The sequence below is a fragment of the Echeneis naucrates genome, chromosome 14, assembly GCF_900963305.1.
Source record: "Echeneis naucrates chromosome 14, fEcheNa1.1, whole genome shotgun sequence".
NCBI lineage: Eukaryota > Metazoa > Chordata > Actinopteri > Carangiformes > Echeneidae > Echeneis > Echeneis naucrates.
In genome coordinates, this window is record NC_042524.1 from 2,046,083 (window position 1) to 2,063,348 (window position 17,266).

General features: G+C 42.4%; 3 protein-coding genes across 4 annotated transcripts; 1 reads left to right on the forward strand and 2 right to left on the reverse strand.

Moving 5' to 3' along the window:
• Positions 1 to 705: 705 nt before the first annotated feature.
• Positions 706 to 7,047, forward strand: rbm41 (RNA binding motif protein 41). Its single transcript, XM_029519330.1, has 8 exons — positions 706 to 728; positions 1,806 to 1,922; positions 2,247 to 2,448; positions 2,763 to 2,967; positions 3,524 to 4,032; positions 4,741 to 4,888; positions 5,024 to 5,209; positions 5,487 to 7,047. The coding sequence occupies exons 1-7, from the start codon at positions 721 to 723 to the stop codon at positions 5,161 to 5,163; spliced, it is 1,329 nt and encodes a 442-aa protein (XP_029375190.1). The 5' UTR covers positions 706 to 720; the 3' UTR covers positions 5,164 to 5,209; positions 5,487 to 7,047.
• A 639-nt stretch (positions 7,048 to 7,686) lies between these two features.
• cldn2 (claudin 2) lies at positions 7,687 to 9,275 on the reverse strand. The gene is made up of 2 exons (XM_029519950.1): positions 9,167 to 9,275; positions 7,687 to 8,495 (listed from the first exon to the last, which is right to left on the reverse strand). The coding sequence occupies exon 2, from the start codon at positions 8,485 to 8,487 to the stop codon at positions 7,687 to 7,689; it is 801 nt and encodes a 266-aa protein (XP_029375810.1). The 5' UTR covers positions 8,488 to 8,495; positions 9,167 to 9,275.
• Positions 9,276 to 12,316: 3,041 nt separating this feature from the next.
• On the reverse strand, positions 12,317 to 16,863 carry LOC115053893 (solute carrier family 35 member F2-like). 2 transcript variants are annotated; one of them, XM_029518760.1, is made up of 9 exons: positions 16,763 to 16,863; positions 15,969 to 16,074; positions 15,381 to 15,553; positions 14,927 to 15,054; positions 14,620 to 14,779; positions 13,941 to 14,097; positions 13,760 to 13,812; positions 13,518 to 13,672; positions 12,777 to 12,968 (listed from the first exon to the last, which is right to left on the reverse strand). In XM_029518760.1, the coding sequence occupies exons 2-9, from the start codon at positions 16,055 to 16,057 to the stop codon at positions 12,777 to 12,779; spliced, it is 1,107 nt and encodes a 368-aa protein (XP_029374620.1). In that variant the 5' UTR covers positions 16,058 to 16,074; positions 16,763 to 16,863. The 2 variants fall into 2 exon arrangements, with proteins under 2 accessions (XP_029374621.1, XP_029374620.1); XM_029518761.1 differs by lacking the exon at positions 16,763 to 16,863 and having other exon boundaries at positions 12,317 to 12,968; positions 15,969 to 16,057.
• Positions 16,864 to 17,266: the final 403 nt, after the last annotated feature.

Genomic DNA, 17,266 nt, shown 5'->3' on the forward strand with positions numbered 1-17,266 from the left:
CGCTTTCTTTCCTTCCCTTCTCTTTTTTTCCCCCTAAATTGCATGCACCCATGCATGCATGCATGCATCCATCCATCCATCTAGACAATCCACGTCTATTAATACCATGCTGCAGCTGCTTATTTGCTCAGATCTGAGCTGGGGAAGGAGAGAGGCACCCATGTCACCTTCCTGACGTCAGCCAGCAGGCTAATTAAGGACACTTAAGCTGGGCGGGGAGGGGTGTGAGAGATTTAGGGTGTACTGAGGAATATGGCTTTTTGCTGCATATGTTTGGTGGGGTATGACAGGCAGGACGGCCAGCTCTGGTGAAAAATACGGTGATCACCACACCCTCGGCCGCTCAGCAGGGCGTGGCAAGTCAAGGGTTTTGTGGCTCTTTTCTTTTTATTTCTTGCATAACGGAGCACATTAAGGCAGCATGTTGGGGCTTATCTGCATCTGCACTGAGATAACAGAATAAATCCAGATCTAATGTGCTCCATATTACCATAAAAAGGCGTCTTCTTTCTTTTTATCGTGTATTAAATATAACACACGTGGCTCTGTTTACACGCTCAATCTCGCCTGTCTTTGTATTTTTGTGTGTGTGCGTGTGTGTGTGTGTTTTGCTGTAAAAACACACAGCCTGTGTTTGGCGATCGTTGTGGCTCGTGTTGGGGGATTTTACTACATTTCCCATGATTCAACGCGCCGGAACGGGCGGCGCAAAGCGGAAGCATGCGGAGGTAAACACAACTTGCAGCCATCAAACAAGCGTTTTTGTAAATTTATAATAATCGTAGGCTTTCAATCGCACCGATTTGGTTCATGGACTACTTTGACTTTGACTTTTACCCGGAAATACCAGTTAAATAAAGTTTACGTAGACTTTACGTCGATCATTCAACGCAGGTTGTCATGGAGATAGCTGCAACCGGCTAAGCTAGCAGTTTAGCTGTCGTTATTTTTCACAGTTTAATTACAAAAATAGATGAAATGTGACTTTTTATATTTTCCATTATCGCTTCTGTAGGTCCATACTGTAGCTCAGACAGCTCAGCCTGCCGCAGGTCACGACTAATCACTTGTCCTGGCGTGCTAACTGTTAAACTGAGGCTACTAGCTAACTAGGAAAAGCTAAGTTGAGTAAAAACCTCCTGATGTTTGAAACTAAAAAACACACGCAGTTAAATGCACTTTTCACGATGTTGGTAAGATATATATGAAGATTTCACAGTTTCACTTGTTATAATAGAAAGGATGAAGAAGTTCAGAATCTGTAATGGACAGCCTGGAAACAGCTGGCTTGTTGTCAGTGATCTGATCTTTTTACATTATTGTCCTGAAAAGTAAACACAGCTGTCAGATAGATGTTGTAGAGTAAAACTGTTTTTTCTCTTCTAAAATGCTTTGGTGTGAATGTATAAAATCCAAATTCTTTAACAGTGGTTATGATTATATGATTATGTATTGACATTTAGACAGTTGTAAGTCTTCGATTAGATATTTGCCAAATTAAAATGTTGAATGCCATAAAATAGTCCTGCCTGGTAATTTGGAAAATGACCCACTTGACTTAATGCACCACAAAATAATAATAAAAAAACAAAAATCCAAAATATTTATTTTCTCAAAAGTTGATTAAATAATCTGGAAATAGCAACAAGGGTATAATGAAATTGAGATATTTGATAGATGAAATTATGAACCTATTTTTCTGAAAATTCTTAACTGACTGTCAGCAGTGTTTATGGTGGTAGTTGTGCTTTTTTCCTGCAGCTGTATCAGAATGAACTAATGGCTGTCTCTGTTACATTTGTTAGAGTCAGCCGGCAATCCTGTGAGGACGGACCGCTGCTGGAGGAGCAGGAGACCGAGGGCCAGCGGCAGCTCCACAGCCTCCTGCTGCAGCAGCTCCACACTGACGTCGACATCGAGCGGTCAGAAACCGTCCGTTCATTAGGAAGATAATACACCTGTTGAAATTAGACCCATTAATTTGAAAAGGAGATCAGTTTAATCAACACCTTTAATGTCACAGAGTGACAACAAACAAAAATTATACAAGGAGGACAGAAACTCTGTGTGTGTGTGTTTTATTAGGAAAGTAAAGAGAAAGCTGCCCAGTCTTGTTGCTGAGGTCCTTTTGAATAATTGTCTGCTATATTACCACTCATGGACTGCAGAACCATGAGTGGGTCGTGCATCATGTACACAGAGAGGCTTCCTGTTGATCTTGTTTTGGAATGAATTCTGTCTTACAGATGTGTGGCTAAGAAGCAGTGCTTCGCTCCGGCAGCGCTCTACCGCCCATTTGGGGAGCAGGCAGCCGGAGTGAGGAGCCTGTCCCAGTTCCAGGTCCTGCAGGATGGGGAGAAGGAGCTGGCCAGCCTGCGGGACCTTGGACTCACTGAAGCTGAGATCCAGCTGTGGCAGAGTAGAGATGCACCAGACTTAGCAGAGAAGGTAAAACCTGATTGAGACAAAGAGACCAGGAGGAGATGGATTTGATTCTTCTTCCTGTGTATGTGCAGTATGCGCATCCTTGTTGTTTGCTCTAGTTTCGTTCATGCAAACGAACTCTGATCATGTGACTTGCCTTACAGTGTGATGATAAGAGTCAATTCTCAGAATTGTAAAGCCAAAGAAATACTTCCCTTTCGTGAAAGTCAATATTCAAACTAGAGATAAATTAGATATCCTGTGTTTAACACTAATCCATTTTGTTAACACTGATACACATGCTATAAACAAGCAAACTAATCCTTCACTCCTGACAGTCCCATGGTGTGTGTGCAGCTCCGGGGGTGAAGCAGCAGCGTCTCCAGGTGATCAGAGACAAGATTGAGGCCCGGGCAGAGCTCCTGTCCCGTCCACAGCGCTTCGCCAGCAGCCGGCCGCTGTCGCGCCGAGAGATGGAGATTGAACGATCGCTGTTCCAGGGAAACGACCGCCTGGGCTTCCTCACCGCACTTTACCATCGAGGTACAGCGTGTAGTGAACATAAACAAATATCATATATCTGCTTCACGTTATAAAGGACACACTGTCATCTCATTCCTTAGTTTTATATTAAAACAAAACCAGAGACAGAAATTTATTTTTAACAGACTTTTACACTCAAACATGAAAGTGGAAGGAGCACCAGTTTTAGATCAGCATTTCTCAGAAAGGTAAAACTGTTATTTACATTCCATGTATTAAATAACAGACCCCATAATCTGCAGTCAGTTCAAACCTAAATATGTTGTGCAGCCTCCAGAGAGGATCCCATCATTTATTACCAAAAGTTAAATTTTTAAATTTCAAATAAAAGGCAAATAATTTGCAAGAGGATCTGTGATTTTGGAATCATCACTTATCTAAGAATGAATGGAGCAAAGTGGAGCTGAACAGAAGGAAGCATTTATCAGAGCAGACTGTATGGATAGAATCTAATATTGGGATAAATAAAAACTGTACTGAGGGAAGAGACAGCAAATTTGTCTTCATCCAAGTCCATATCTGAAGATTTCAGATGGGTTGTTGTTTTTCTCTGCAGAGGAAGATAACCAGGAGGCCCAACAGGGGGCATCGCCCTCTGATCCAATGGACTCTCTTTACAGAGATGTTCTCTCAGGAGAGACACATCAAGCTTCACCGCAGAACTCTGAGAGACAAACTACTGCAGCACCACACCTGGAGACACACAAAACTGTAACTGACCAATCACAGCGCTCACGGACAGACGACGATCAATCAGAGGACACGACTGAGCATCAGTCAGACGCACAGGAGGAAAGACCTGAAGAGTCGAGTTCAGCTTCCTCTCAGGAGCAGCAGCAGGAGAGAGAAGCTCAAACGCTACCAGCTGCTCCAGTGAGGCTAGAAATACACCAGCCAATCGGCAGCCTGTGTGGGGGAGTGAAGGCGGGGCCAGGGCAGCCGCTGACTGTTAGAGGGGAAATAGAGACAATTACAGACGAAGAAATCCTCCAGAACCGTGAACCTGAGGAAGTGATCCGGAACATCCCCAGGTTCCGAAACTACCAACCAGGAAAACCTTCCAAGGTGTGGACACTACACCCTGAAATCACTTCCTTTTTTGTTTTTATCAGATTATTAGATACAGAACTGATTCTCACAGCTCATCACCAGAAGAGGCATTTTATCACCCCAGTGTGCGACTTTCATTTAGTGCACACTTTATTTAACAGCAGAGTATATAGTTCAATCTGACCCCCACTGGTGATAAACAGCAGCTCTATGGACATTAAACATGTCTGACCTGCACTGAAGAATTAAACTTCATTCACCAAATTAAAAGACAATAATCCTCCTTACGGGAATAACATTGGACACTGCACAGTTTTAAAGTAAATGTTTGCAGCTCTCTGAGTTACCCACATAAGCAGATGTTATCCTTAACACTTTGATGCTCATAAAAATTAAGCACTATGATAATCAGATTACTTCACAGTTATTTAACTGACTCATAAACAGAACTTGTTTCATTCTTTCCAAAGAAACAGATAATTGTTGTGGCCTGTAATTAAATTTTCACGCAGCGCATTCACAGCACAGACGTAACACCACACCCTCGTGAAATTAGGTTTGACGGGCATGACATGCAGTCAAAAGAAGTGATCGTTGTGGTATGTGCGGTTATTTGCCTCGCCTCAAGGTGGAGGACAGCAGTATTTTCTCCTGTGTATGATGTGGTGTCAAGGAGGAAGAGGGTGGCGGTTTTGACTATTGTTGTTGTGTGGCTGCTTGTAGGTGCTGTGTGTGAAGAATGTGAGTACGCAGGCGTCCGTGGCCCAGCTGGTGGCGCTGTTCTCCAGGTTCGAGCCGGAGGACGGGCCCCGAGTGGTTTACCGCCTGCTGACCGGAAGGATGAAGGGTCAGGCCTTCGTCACCCTGCCAGGTGAGAGAGGGATGTGGCCGCCTCACACCTCTGTCGCCACGGCAACGCCAATGCTGATGATTTGCACCGGAAAGCTGTTGACTTTCACTTTCATCGTTTCACCACACATTGAGTGGGTTCTATTCCTCTTGGCAGATGCTGAGACGGCCCAGAGGGCTTTGCTGCTGGTCCATGGTTACCGTTTGCTGGGGAAACCTTTGGTGGTTGAGTTTGGCCGTGAGCGACAGGAAGAAGAGAAACAGAAGGAGAAGGAAGTTCAGGAAAGAAAAAGCTAAACAAAATGCTTATTTATTGCAACAAGAACAACTGGCTGAGACGAACGTGAGTGTTTTTTGTTTTTTTTTTCTAAATATAAACTGTCCCATTGGCTGGTTTCATACCAATAAATGTCTGTTTTTCATTGCATGATGGAATTTTCTGTTTCTTAGGAAAGACTTAGAAATGACAAAGTATAAACTAAAGTTATTATTGGAACTTGCTGTTTCTATCTACCAATATTTGAGTAACTCAGATTCTGTACACCTTTGTCTGAAAATTTTCAAGTCAGCATCTTTTAAGACTCGTGACATTTCGGTATCATTCTTCTTTCTGGCACTAGATGGAGCCATTCAGTGGTTAAAGGTTTGTCAAAGAGAAGAAACCAAACGTGGGATCACTGTGCAACATGGCTCCAGTGCACTTCAATGGGAGAATGGATGGAAATAAAAATGAGAGATGAGATTCTAGCTTTCAGTTTGACCTGCTCTCATATTTGACTGCTGACAGCAGCATCTGCCACCGATCATCGGCTGAACGTCCTCACTTTCAGCTTCACAAAAGATTTTAATGCAGATGGATTTGGGAAGTCAGGATTAAAACTGTTCATCGCCACGTCGTTTCTTCTTTAGCGTCACCCATCTGTTTCCACTGCCAAGGACGAGAGACAAGAGGAAGACAACACAAAGAGACAGAAACTGTGAAGGACGGCCAACCGAGCACAGCCTGATGTGAGACATCAGAGCAAAGAGGCGGAGGATGTCACACCCTCTGTAGCATCAACCTCCAACCCAGATCTCCTTCGTCTCCACGTACATCTGCATGATCATGTTCACAGCAGCATCATCCTCAGTCTCACACAACACATTAAAATCCCCCCCTGAATTTGAATTTCACAGCTGTGGTCGCTGGTTGCCAAAACTAAAAGTAGAAAACGAGAACTGTGTTTGCACTGATTTCTTGTCAGATGCAAAATTTGAATTATCTTCTCCAAGTGAGATATTGGTCTGGGCCTTGAATATATTTGTGAGATGTCTAATGGCTCGCTAAGATAATTTTTTTTTAATCTTGTCCTTCAGCTAAATATTTTCTTTTTATGGTTGTTTTGGGGGTTAGTCAGCTCGTACCAACTATCTGTGTTTTTGAGATCCTGTTTGTCTTTCTCATGTTTGTCCCTCGTCCACTTATCTCACTGTTCTCTCGGTCAGATGCGTGTTGGTTGATCCAGTTTCAGAATCTCTGGTACTGTACTGTTATAACTTCCCAACACAAGGACAGAAAACGTGGATCTGACCTGACAACGACTTTCTCAAATGGACAAAGATCCAGCAGTAGATGTCTGAAGTGTTTGTGTGGAGTCCTGCTATCACAGAAAAAACTCCGATATGATAATGTTTTAAAGACTCGGCCTTATTTGGAGCTCATGTTCTCGTTCTTGTACGTTTGAGAGAATTAAGCAGCACGGATCATAAACACATGGGACCTTTTTCTCCACATAACAAGTTTATTTGGGCTTCATCTCCCCAGAAACAGAAGGTGCTAATACATATTTATGGGGTATGTTGGAAGGAAAAACCTCTCCAACCAAAGTGGATTGTTCCTGTTGGGCCGATCATAAATAATTTGTCATTTGAGATGAATCTGAAAACGTGAAGGTGGACATTTTTGTATGACGCTGAGAGTCCAAATAAACTTCAAACCTAATCAAAGTGTTTGTGTAAACTGACCCAGTGAACGCGTTGGTTTCAGTCTCATGACCCTCCAGTTGGTCAAACTTAAACTGCATCGATCCAATGAAACCTTTAGGTTGTTTGGCTTGTTCTTCTGTTTGCCTTCAGTTCAAGGTTTCGATCTTTTCCGCATTCTGTACTGTAAAAAAAAAAAAACTCTTTACCTTTCACAAAGTGGCCCATAAAAAGGCCATCATGTGTCAGTTACATCCTAAAACAAAAACAGATCAAACTGTTGTGTAATAAATGACCCAAAGAAAGTTGAATATGCAGAGCAAAAGTATAAACAGTATAAACTGTTAATTTGTCAAATACTTTTCTTTTTTTACCTGCATCATTTGTGTTCAAGAAACTAATGAGGAAAAGCACATTCAACAAATGCTAAGTATGAAATATTTGCATTTATTTTCAAATAAAAAGTAAAACAAAACAAACAAAAAAATGCAGCGACATCCCGAATGCTCATTCACGTGGACGGTTCGGTGGGCGAACAATCAATGAGCCACAGTGTGGCGTCTGGAAATGTCAGCGACCTGAATAATTTTTGAGGTCAGTGAATAATTAAGTGAGAAGTGACTAACCAAAGTTTACTGAATTTTAAAATGACCACCAGATTTATCTTTTCAGTCAGCGTTAAATCTGACCAATGGGCCTTTTCTGTTCATCACGCCAACCTCTCTCAACAAAAAGGAAAAAATAAAAAGGTTGTAGAACTTGTTCTGTGCGGCATAAAACGACAAAGTGTGATTAAAGACGGCGTATAAAAACATATAATGGAATGTAAGTGTGGAGGTCGATTGAGTGGCAGTGACATCAGACATATCCTGTGATGTCATATCCTGCAGCAGTGGGCCTCTTGGCTCCCTGGGCTTCTTGTGCACTCAGGTGGGAGGTGTCGCTGGTACTTCGCAGCGTCTGCCCCCTGCTGGGTGCGCTGATGCCCCCCACCTGCAGGGTGGGGTTGCGGTAGGTCTGTGAAGTTGTCCGTACCCCCGCGCCAGGATATGGATACCCTCCCCCGTGGCGTCTCCCACGGATGCCATCCTGCTCCTCGCAGCACGACATGCACAGCATCCCCCCTCCCAGCATCGACACGAGCGCTGAGGCCAGGCCGACGTACAGGCACTCCCCCAGCTCGTACTTCATGCTGGCCGGTACATTTGGTCTGTAGAAGGTCTGGACCACCTCGTGTGTGGTCCACGCCACGGGTATGAGGGCCAGAAAGCCAGCGGTGAGGAATAAGCCCCCGCCTGCTCCGGCCACGCGACTCTTAGCCGCACCAGAGCCCTCAAGGCAAAGCGTGCACTGCATCCCCAGGGTTGACATGGCGATGGCAAGGATGGACAGCACCACGGAGATGACCATGAGGGCCCGGGCCGCCTGCAGGTCGGCGGGGAGGGCCAGCATGGAGTTGAAGGTCTCACACTGGAAGGCCCCCGTGCTCTGATAGACACACTCCATCCACAGGCCCCTCATGTTGGCCACCGCCGTCACGATGTTGGAGCCGATGTGGGCCGAGGTCTGCCAGTACGGCAACACGGTGGAAACCAGAGTTCCCAGCATCCCCAGCAGGCCCAGGAAGAAGCCCATCAGCTCCAGAGCAGCTGAAGCCATGGCCACAACTGTGATGGAGGAAAAAAACCAAAGAATCATCTCACCAGAAAAAATTCAGCCGGTCGATGTTTTTAAAAATTAGAGCAGAAACTAAAGATCTGAGTTTATTAAGCTGAGCCAAATTGTCTGGGTTTTTTTTTTTTTTTCCTAAAAAGGTCAGAACTGAAACTGAATGAGCTCAGCAGTGACAGCCAAGAGTTAACTGAAACTACAATGTGGCTTTTTACAGCCTCATTTTGTGGATTCTCAGACCTCAGCCATCACATGAATTACCCAGAGCTGACGTAACGGGTTGTTTCTGCAATTTTATTTCTAATTTCAGCATGTGTGAAATGAGTAGATGGTGAATGAGAAATTCACACAGTTGTTCTGAGCGGTAAATAACACAAACACAACAGAACAACCGCCTATCAACTCAACCAGCTTATAAAATAGACAAATTAACTCCAACACCTCATAAAAATTATAACCAGGAGGCGCCTCAATCACAATTATGAGCCTATAAACTTCATTTAAACAGGAAATTTTATGCTGCTGGTCACTTTACGCTTCTTTCTGCTCTTCAGACTTGGTGCCCAAATCTTTTGGCCCTTGCTGCTCCAGCCAATGATCTGCCTTTGTTTGGAGTTGAAAGCTCGAATGGACAAACATAATAACGCTGCAGAAGTTCGTTCGTTACCTGAGAGAAGAGCCAGGCGGCGGACTCGTCGAGTGTGTTTGCTGCAGGAGCTGAAGGTGGAGGATGAAGGTAGACTGGAGCTGCATCCACCGCTGCTCTTACTGTTGCATCTGCTCCTTCTCCTCTGTGGTTTGTTTTTTTTTTTGTTCTGTATCAGACTCTGACTGCGTCTCCAGACCTTGACATAGTCTGAGCTGCTGTTGTGCTGCTGCCGTACTTCTTAGATGGCACTTACTCTGCTGGCTGCATCGGACCGAGGGAGCCAAAAAACACTTAGAGAATATACTGTTTGAGATGAAATACACTCCTTTGTTGAAGTAGTTCCTGTCGATGAGGACCAGCTAGTTTAAAAAAACCAAAAACAACCTAAAAGGTAGGACAGCAGACACAGTCCCACTCTCATCATCCCCCTGACACCGTCTCGTCTAAGTCAGATGTTCAGTAAACTTCGTTAAAGGGTGAGATCTGTGTCCCTCATCCAGACCTTCACCTCCTGTCATATGAACACACACACACGCCGATGCTGACACCTCTGACAGCGACACACACACATCCTCTCCGCCAGTCGAGTTAATCATTCTCCAAATCAGACCTTTGGTACTTCAGTGGCAGCAGCTGCGTCCAAAAACAAAAACTTCTTCAGACTCCTGGAACAGAGTGAACGTTGCAGATCAGTTTCCTGAACAGTTAAGTGAAAGCTCTTTGATAAAGCATCAAGCTCGACGGTCACAGACTGACACGTTGTGTTATTTTCATGTCAAGAAAAGAGGGTTAGGGTTAGAGTCATCCTTCCATGTTTTTTGAGAAACTCGGCAGAAAATCCCCCAAACTGCTTACGAGCAAATTTTATTTTATTTATTTATTTATTTTTAATTAAAAAAACGATGGTGGAATAAGAATAAGTCGCCCTGAAGCAAGAATTAAAAAGTGTGAGGAAACAGTTTCATTTAATCAGGTTTTTGGTCCATTTTTCATATTTTATGTGCATGAGAAACATTTTCCCGTGACACATGATGGTGAAGCAGACTAAAGGTAAACAGAGCTGAGCTTTTTTTATCGTCAGCGGTGATTTAGGTCAACAGCTAGATAAAGTTTGTACTTTGCATGGGGACTCTTAAAGTACAAAACTTTGATGAAACAAGAAAATAATGTTCTTATCAAAGGAGCCTTGCAGTTTTCAGTACAAGTACAATTCAAACAAACTGATAAAATTAAAGCCAATATGGAGCAAATATCAGTCTGCTGTTGAAAATGATTTATATTTACCTTAAATAGAATGAGGTAGGCTAACAAGAGAAAAGGTAAGCTAAACAGCAGGCTGTTCATTTTAAATTTTTATGTAATAAATTATAGATGACAAAAACTAGTAGACTCACTATAACTGAAATACTGTTGTAGTGATTGGGTTGCTTGAAAATGTTTTCTGTTTATTTAATAATTCCAAGACGTACCACAAGAATGCTCTTTGATTATTATTCCTTTAACTCTCAGATGTCTTTGAATCAAAGCACCAAAAAAATGTAAACTGTTATGACACATTTGTAAATGAAATAAAAAATTCAAAAGCTGTTTTTAGATTAGTTTTAAAGGTCAAGTCAATTATTAATTCATAATTTAAAGACAAATATAATTCTCCTGTTATTACATTAGTTAAACAGATGGCTTTTATTATTCTAAATAAACAATGATAATATTTTGATGGCACCCTCCAGACTCCATTCATGGCCATAATATACTGTGAATTTACGGCTCAATCCAGTTGACACCGAACTTGGCAGGCGCTTGTGCACTTTCATCCACCACAAGTTTGCTGGAGTGTCAGCTTGAAGACTGCCGGTGCTGACATCCAAAACATCAAGTCATAAAAACGAATAATACATACCGCGTCAGTGCAGCCACACAGGACAGATGGAGATCCCTTATCGGTCAGGGTCATTGTGGCCTGAGCGGTTTACATCAGCCATCATCAGAGTGCATATCAGTGTCAGTATTTACAGTCACCCAGTTTTCTGCTGATCTGGATCCTGGACTTCAGCCTTTTCGTTTCTAATCCCACCAAACCGGCCCTCACATGGCAGCAGCATCATAATGGGATTAGCATGTAATCCAGTCACTTCCTGTATGAAGCAGACCGAGAGGGCAACGTCTACATGCTCAGAAACACTGAGCCATTATTATGAACCACAGAGGGGCATTATCTGGACACGCTGCATATTAATGAGGCAGCTCAGGTCAGCCTGAGCTCCTTTCTTATTCTGTCCCTACAATAACAAAGAAGAACATGGCAGTGAAAACATCAGAACCATTAAAGAAAGTTTTTTGTTTTTTTTTTTTTTTAGGGGACTTTCTCAGCATAAAACACAAAATTGCAGCCTCATCTCCAACTTTTCCATCTGAAACAGTCAAACATTCCACTGAATCTGTCAGGTGACCTTTGCTAAATCTCCGGTCAGCTTTGGGAGCTCACAGCCTGATGTGTCAGTCTGGTTGAGGCACATTTTGATCCACAATCTCTTAGTAACTAGCTGAGCAGCATTCAGCAGCATTCAGCTCACATATCTGTCCTTGTACTTATTGTTCGTGTCCTTCCATAAACAGGAACATCGACCCGTTGCTCCAACAGCCTCTTTCTTTCCATTGTTATTTGAGAGACAATAAAGGAGGAAGAAAGTGTTTCAAAATCAGGCTGCTGCATCAATAATTCAACAACAAAGGGATTTAATAAGAAAAACACATCGACTAGAAGATATCCCTTTGATAGGAGTGTGCTTAAACTCCATACATAGTGTTGTGCAGTTCCACTGGTTGTGGAATTGCACATACTGTACTGAAAAATGGCACTATTTCTTACTTTACTGCCATCGGTAAACATTTTCCTGATGAATGATGATTTCTTCAATATAACATGATGTTTGTTTGTTTTTTAAGTGATTCTCCCATTTAAAGGAAAGTAAACTGTAAAGTAGTTCTGTTATTCTCGCTGTTGATTTTAGTTCCGGCCACAAGAGGGCGATGAAGAGACAGATGTTCATGCGTTTTAAGGGCATATTGGCTTTTTGCTGAGATGTCGCTTCATGTAAAATAACCACAGTAAAAATTTAGTGAGATATGATGGACATCCAAGATAATATAAAAATGAATTTAATAGCTTAAAAAAAGTTGTAACATCTGCTTCAGGCCAACGAACTTTACATCCAGAAATACGGAGCGAAGTCAGCCGTGTGATTTACAGCAAATCAGGCAAATTATAAAATGACACAAAAAAGGTAAAACAAACTTTTGCAGCTTTGCACAAAAGGAACAACGTTGTACGGGAATGTAACAGCACAGCTGACTGATTTTCTTAAATATCAAATATATTAAATTTTTTTTAAAAGGGGGCTGATAAGTAACTGATGGATTTTTGTGTTTAACACGTCCAGTAACAGCTGATGTTTGATCTCTGTGTATTTTAACATAAAAAGGATTAACACTGGAAACTTGCCACCAATGTCTCTCACCTGCATCTTCCCTTTGTAATGAAAACGTCTTGCACGTACGTCTGTAATAAGAATGAAACTGACTAACTATAATCTTCAGACTGAGTATCACAGTCGGCGTTTTTACTCCATCATAATGCTGCTACGGCGGTGAGCGTCTCGTTTCTGGGGGCGTCTCCGTCTGGTTCCAGCAGGCGGTCCGAGGAGCTCTCCACCGGGTCCGTGGGGTCATCCTCGGGCAACGCCGTGTACGTGGGGACGGCGTTGAACAAGACAAAACCCACGGTGATGACGACGAATGAGACGATGTACAGAGCTGAAAACTGACAATGGAAAAAACACAAAACAGATGTCACTGACAAGATGATCACAGAAAGTTTAGCATCAAGCTTCAAGCTCAAGACAAAACCTTTTTGGCCCAGATTAAATATTTCAGTTATGTGAGTAGTGACCTCCATTTGAGCAGCAGTTTTTACAGGTTATAATCTGCTGCTGTGTTTGTTATGGAGAGGAAGAGACACCTGTAAGAACCTCCTCAACTACTGACACTGACTCAGCCAAAGAGAACAACTCCCATGATGCCGTCTTTTGTTATTGTTTGGATAGAGAGACCCCTAGTGGCAGAAGTAAAACCCCTTCTGCAGTGGAAACAAAAGAAAAGCTTCTTTAACTGAGACCATACAGTATGATTATTTTTATCTCAGTGCTTTTACACTTGATTTAAAAATAGCTGCTGCTGCTGCTGAAAATACAAAACATCAGCACAAAGTAGTTAAATAAAAATGCTCTTTCCCCTCAATGGGACACTTTTGTCAGCAGTTTCACGTTCCGAAGAGGACACAGACACTGTGCTGCGTCTCATTGGCACTCACTGTGTAGTGGAAGAGGAAGAAGCCACAGAAGAGGCTGAAGAGGTCGGCGGTGAGCAGAGAGAGGTTGACCGCGGTGGCACTGGTCATCTTCACGACCACGGGCATGAAGCTGTATAGCGCGTACATGCACAGAGCGTACACCGCAAACAGCATGACTGCAGAACAACACGGAGCCGACTCAAGTTAGGGGAGGGGGGTCATTTTGGTAGCTGATGAAAAAGCAGGACAGGAAGTTCACTTACCAATATGAAGGTCCCACTTTATTGCAGCGACTGCATGAGTTTCCAGCACGGCTCTGCAATGGAAAGAAAAATATAAACTCAGAATGCCGAAGAAAAAAAAAAAACGCAGCCAAAAGGAAACACTTCATTCATATTGATTAAGTATCATGAATAAAATGCTTTAACTGTAGCTGGAACTTACAGCTGTATGCCGCTGATCACAGTCCCAAACAGCCCCATCATACCCAGGAATTCAATGCGGCTCAAGTTCTTCACTGTGTATTCTTGGCACGTGTTGGACACAGCGTAGAGGACGGCGCTGAGGAGGACCAAACCATCACCCAGCACAACATCACTGGCTGCACAGAGACAAGAGGACGCCTCATTTATGGATGTTTAAAGACTTCAAGCTCTCAGTTTATAGAGACATCATCGTTCATTAACAACGAGAATCCATCTTAAAGATCCACTTCAAGCTTTTATTACAAACTCTCCCTCTGCCAGTCAGTCTGGTCCGGCCTGACTGGGGGAGGGAAGCCCAGCCTTTTTTCTGGGTTAGAGGTGTGTTCTTTGTTCCATGAACATTCACACAGCGATCATGGTCACTTCATCAACACAATGACGAACTGTTTTATATTTTCATTAAAACTGTCACCACATCAAGTTTCATTCATTTAGATATAAGTCTTTCTAAGTGTTTTCAGTCTGGATGCATATAAAGTAATAACTATTACTCAGTAATGTTTTTAAAAGAGAAGCTCTAAACATAAATGTATTTTAAAAAGTGTCCTTTAGTTGTATGGCACCAATTCACTTTTGCTGTGAATTGGTGCCATACAACTAAAAATCGACTCGACCAAATGGTAGAAAATATTCCTTACTGGACCCCTGGTCTCTTTCAGCCAGAATGTCGGCCCCCACCATGGCCCCCACCCCCAACAAACACACCACCACAGCCACAAAGTGGAGCAGCCTGTAGCGAGTCTTCAGGATGAACCAGGACAGCAGCATCAGCACGGGGATCACGAAGCAGTCGAGCAGCTGTAACGCACAAAGTGACAACAACAGAGACTCAGATCACACTGTCGTTTTCACACCTTATCTTATGATCACTCAATTATTAAAGTCACCATGCTGATCATTGTCTGACGCAGTAACGAGTCCTGCATCACAGCAGCTGTCTCTCACCTGGATGCTGGTCAGGGTGGTAAACTGGTACGCTTTCACAACTGCGTAGTTTGCCTCCACATCTGCCAGACCCATCACCAGATACTTCCACCACTTGGTTTTTAAAATCTGCATGATGTTTCTTTCACCTGGAGAAACAGAGCAACATTTTCATTTTGGTGCATGCATAAGAAAGTTTACATTTTTTACTTTCAAATTCAATGTTTCTAACATTCATGATGGTGGAGCTGGTGTGGGAGAAATTTCTACATTTATGGGTTTACATGGGGCTTTTATCTAAATGTAAATATATCACGTGAAGGATTAGAAGAGAACTTTGTGCATGTATTAACGACTGATGCCTGTTTTGATCCACTACAGCGTCTTATCTTACATGTAGAGAAATTCTGCACTTTTAATTTTTCTGGAGAAACTAAGCTGATATTTCCTCAGCAATTAATCAGAAGTATCGGACCTTTGCCTGTGATGAGGATGGTCATGTAGGTGAGCAGCAGCAGGGCGTAGTTGAGAAAACTCTGCAGCATGGGCGTCTCCACTCTGGAATGGGCCAGGTATGCACAGCTCACTGCTGTCCCACAGATCAGCAGGGACAAGACCTGGCCCATGATTACAGTCTTCACCAGATGCCTGGAGAGAGCACACAGCGTGCACAATGAGGCAATGAATGCACGGATAGACAAAACCGTAGTGCGTAAAATATCCAAGCTGGAAGAATCAGATTCTTTCCTTCTCCTGATTTTGACAAATTTTCCTCAAGCACGTCTGATCTTTGGCTCACTGCCTCCAAACTGTATCTCACGTTTTCTCAGAACAAATCTCAAATGGCAAAAACTTTAAATGAACATCATAGAGGCGCCAGAGTGTGAAGCAGCTCGAACTAAGAAGGGCAGAGAACAACCAGAGGTCAGTGACGATCAGCTCCAGGGATTTTTTTTTTTTTTTGTCAGAAAAAGCTTTGTATATGGCGGGCTGCAAAACTTACAGCAGCCAATAAATACTGGGAGCGACACATCTCACATTACACAGCTGGATCAGGGCTTACCATGTGCAAACATCCCTCAAGTTGTAACTGTGCAAACCGCAGCCAACGCGACATTTCCCACACAGTCTCTCCTCCGGCTGCCCCTCCATGTTCCCGAATCCTAAAGCTGAAGAGACAGAAAGAAAAAGATCAAAATTTCAATTCAAAGGTGAGTGAGCAGGACAGATAGTAAATCTGCAGAGGAATGTCATGTGCCTCATTAATCTGTTGATCTGATTCTCTTCAAAGAATTTGGAGTTTCATATATATATATATATATATATATATATATATATATATATATATGAAAGAACTATGATGATAAACAAGAGTCCTTAAACCTACATTATTTTATTTGATTTTATGTATTTATTTTTTGTTTGTTTACAGCATTAAATACACAATGAAATCCGTGTCGTGCCGTGAATTTGTTAAAGGCTACAAGACTGAGCTTCAATCTTTATCTCGTTTAAATGTGTTTGAATTACAGGCGTTTCGCACTTGTAATAGGAAAATGTGGGCACTTTAACAAAAAGTATTACAATTTTAAACCAAACTTACAATATTACACATACGCCATATTTAAACAGAGCACTTCGTGAATCGTAATATGTATTTAATTATATTTAAACGCCGTTAAATCACCGACAACAACAGCAACAATTTTAAAATGCCATATTTTCCAATGTAGTTTGGTAGGTTGAGTTAACAGCATCATTCAAAGGGTTTGCCAAAACACCCAAGACCTAAAAAAATGAATGAATATAATTAAGAGCTCAATGTGTAGAGATAAAACTCGGTGTGTGCGTACAAACCTCGCCTTCTTGGGTCATGGCAGATGTGGATAAACTTTGTAGATGGGGTTCATTTCCATGTTGTCGGATTTTCACCGGACTTCCATCCACGCGGAGCCGCTTCCCACAGCGAGAGAGACAACCTAACCAGGGACCGCTGGGGCCGCGCCCTCCTCACCTCTGATTGGCTGAGAAAGAGCTGTGCGTGACGTCGGCACCGTGCAGGCAAACTTGACCTGATCCAGATAAGGGTCAAAAAAGGGAATAATGCTTCCGCTCATCTACAGTGTTTATAGATCTTTTAACACATAATTAGAAATATGTAAGTCGAAATAACCGACTGTAAGTAATATATTTTATCTTTATTTTCTATATTTCACTTAATCTTACTTACTCAAAGGTCCTTTCACTTTAATTTTATCTTTTACATTGTTTTTATATTCTATCTATATTATAACTTCATGAGCATACTTCTTGTAGTGTATCTATTTTTATTAATAAAAAATAAATAAAATTTCAAGTATT

Excerpts from the sequence above, each read along its gene's own strand:
- LOC115053893 (XM_029518761.1), bottom strand. The coding sequence starts at position 16,057 with ATGGAGGGGCAGCCGGAGGAGAGACTGTGTGGGAAATGTCGCGTTGGC. Across the intron at positions 14,098-14,619 it reads TGAAAGAGACCAGGGGTCCA|CCAGTGATGTTGTGCTGGGT; the intron begins GTAAGGAATATT and ends GTCTCTGTGCAG. Across the intron at positions 12,969-13,517 it reads TCTTCCTCTTCCACTACACA|TTTTCAGCTCTGTACATCGT; the intron begins GTGAGTGCCAAT and ends TTCCATTGTCAG.
- rbm41 (XM_029519330.1), top strand. Across the intron at positions 2,449-2,762 it reads CACCAGACTTAGCAGAGAAG|TCCCATGGTGTGTGTGCAGC; the intron begins GTAAAACCTGAT and ends CACTCCTGACAG. Across the intron at positions 2,968-3,523 it reads CACCGCACTTTACCATCGAG|AGGAAGATAACCAGGAGGCC; the intron begins GTACAGCGTGTA and ends TTTTCTCTGCAG.
- cldn2 (XM_029519950.1), bottom strand. The coding sequence starts at position 8,487 with ATGGCTTCAGCTGCTCTGGAGCTGATGGGCTTCTTCCTGGGCCTGCTG.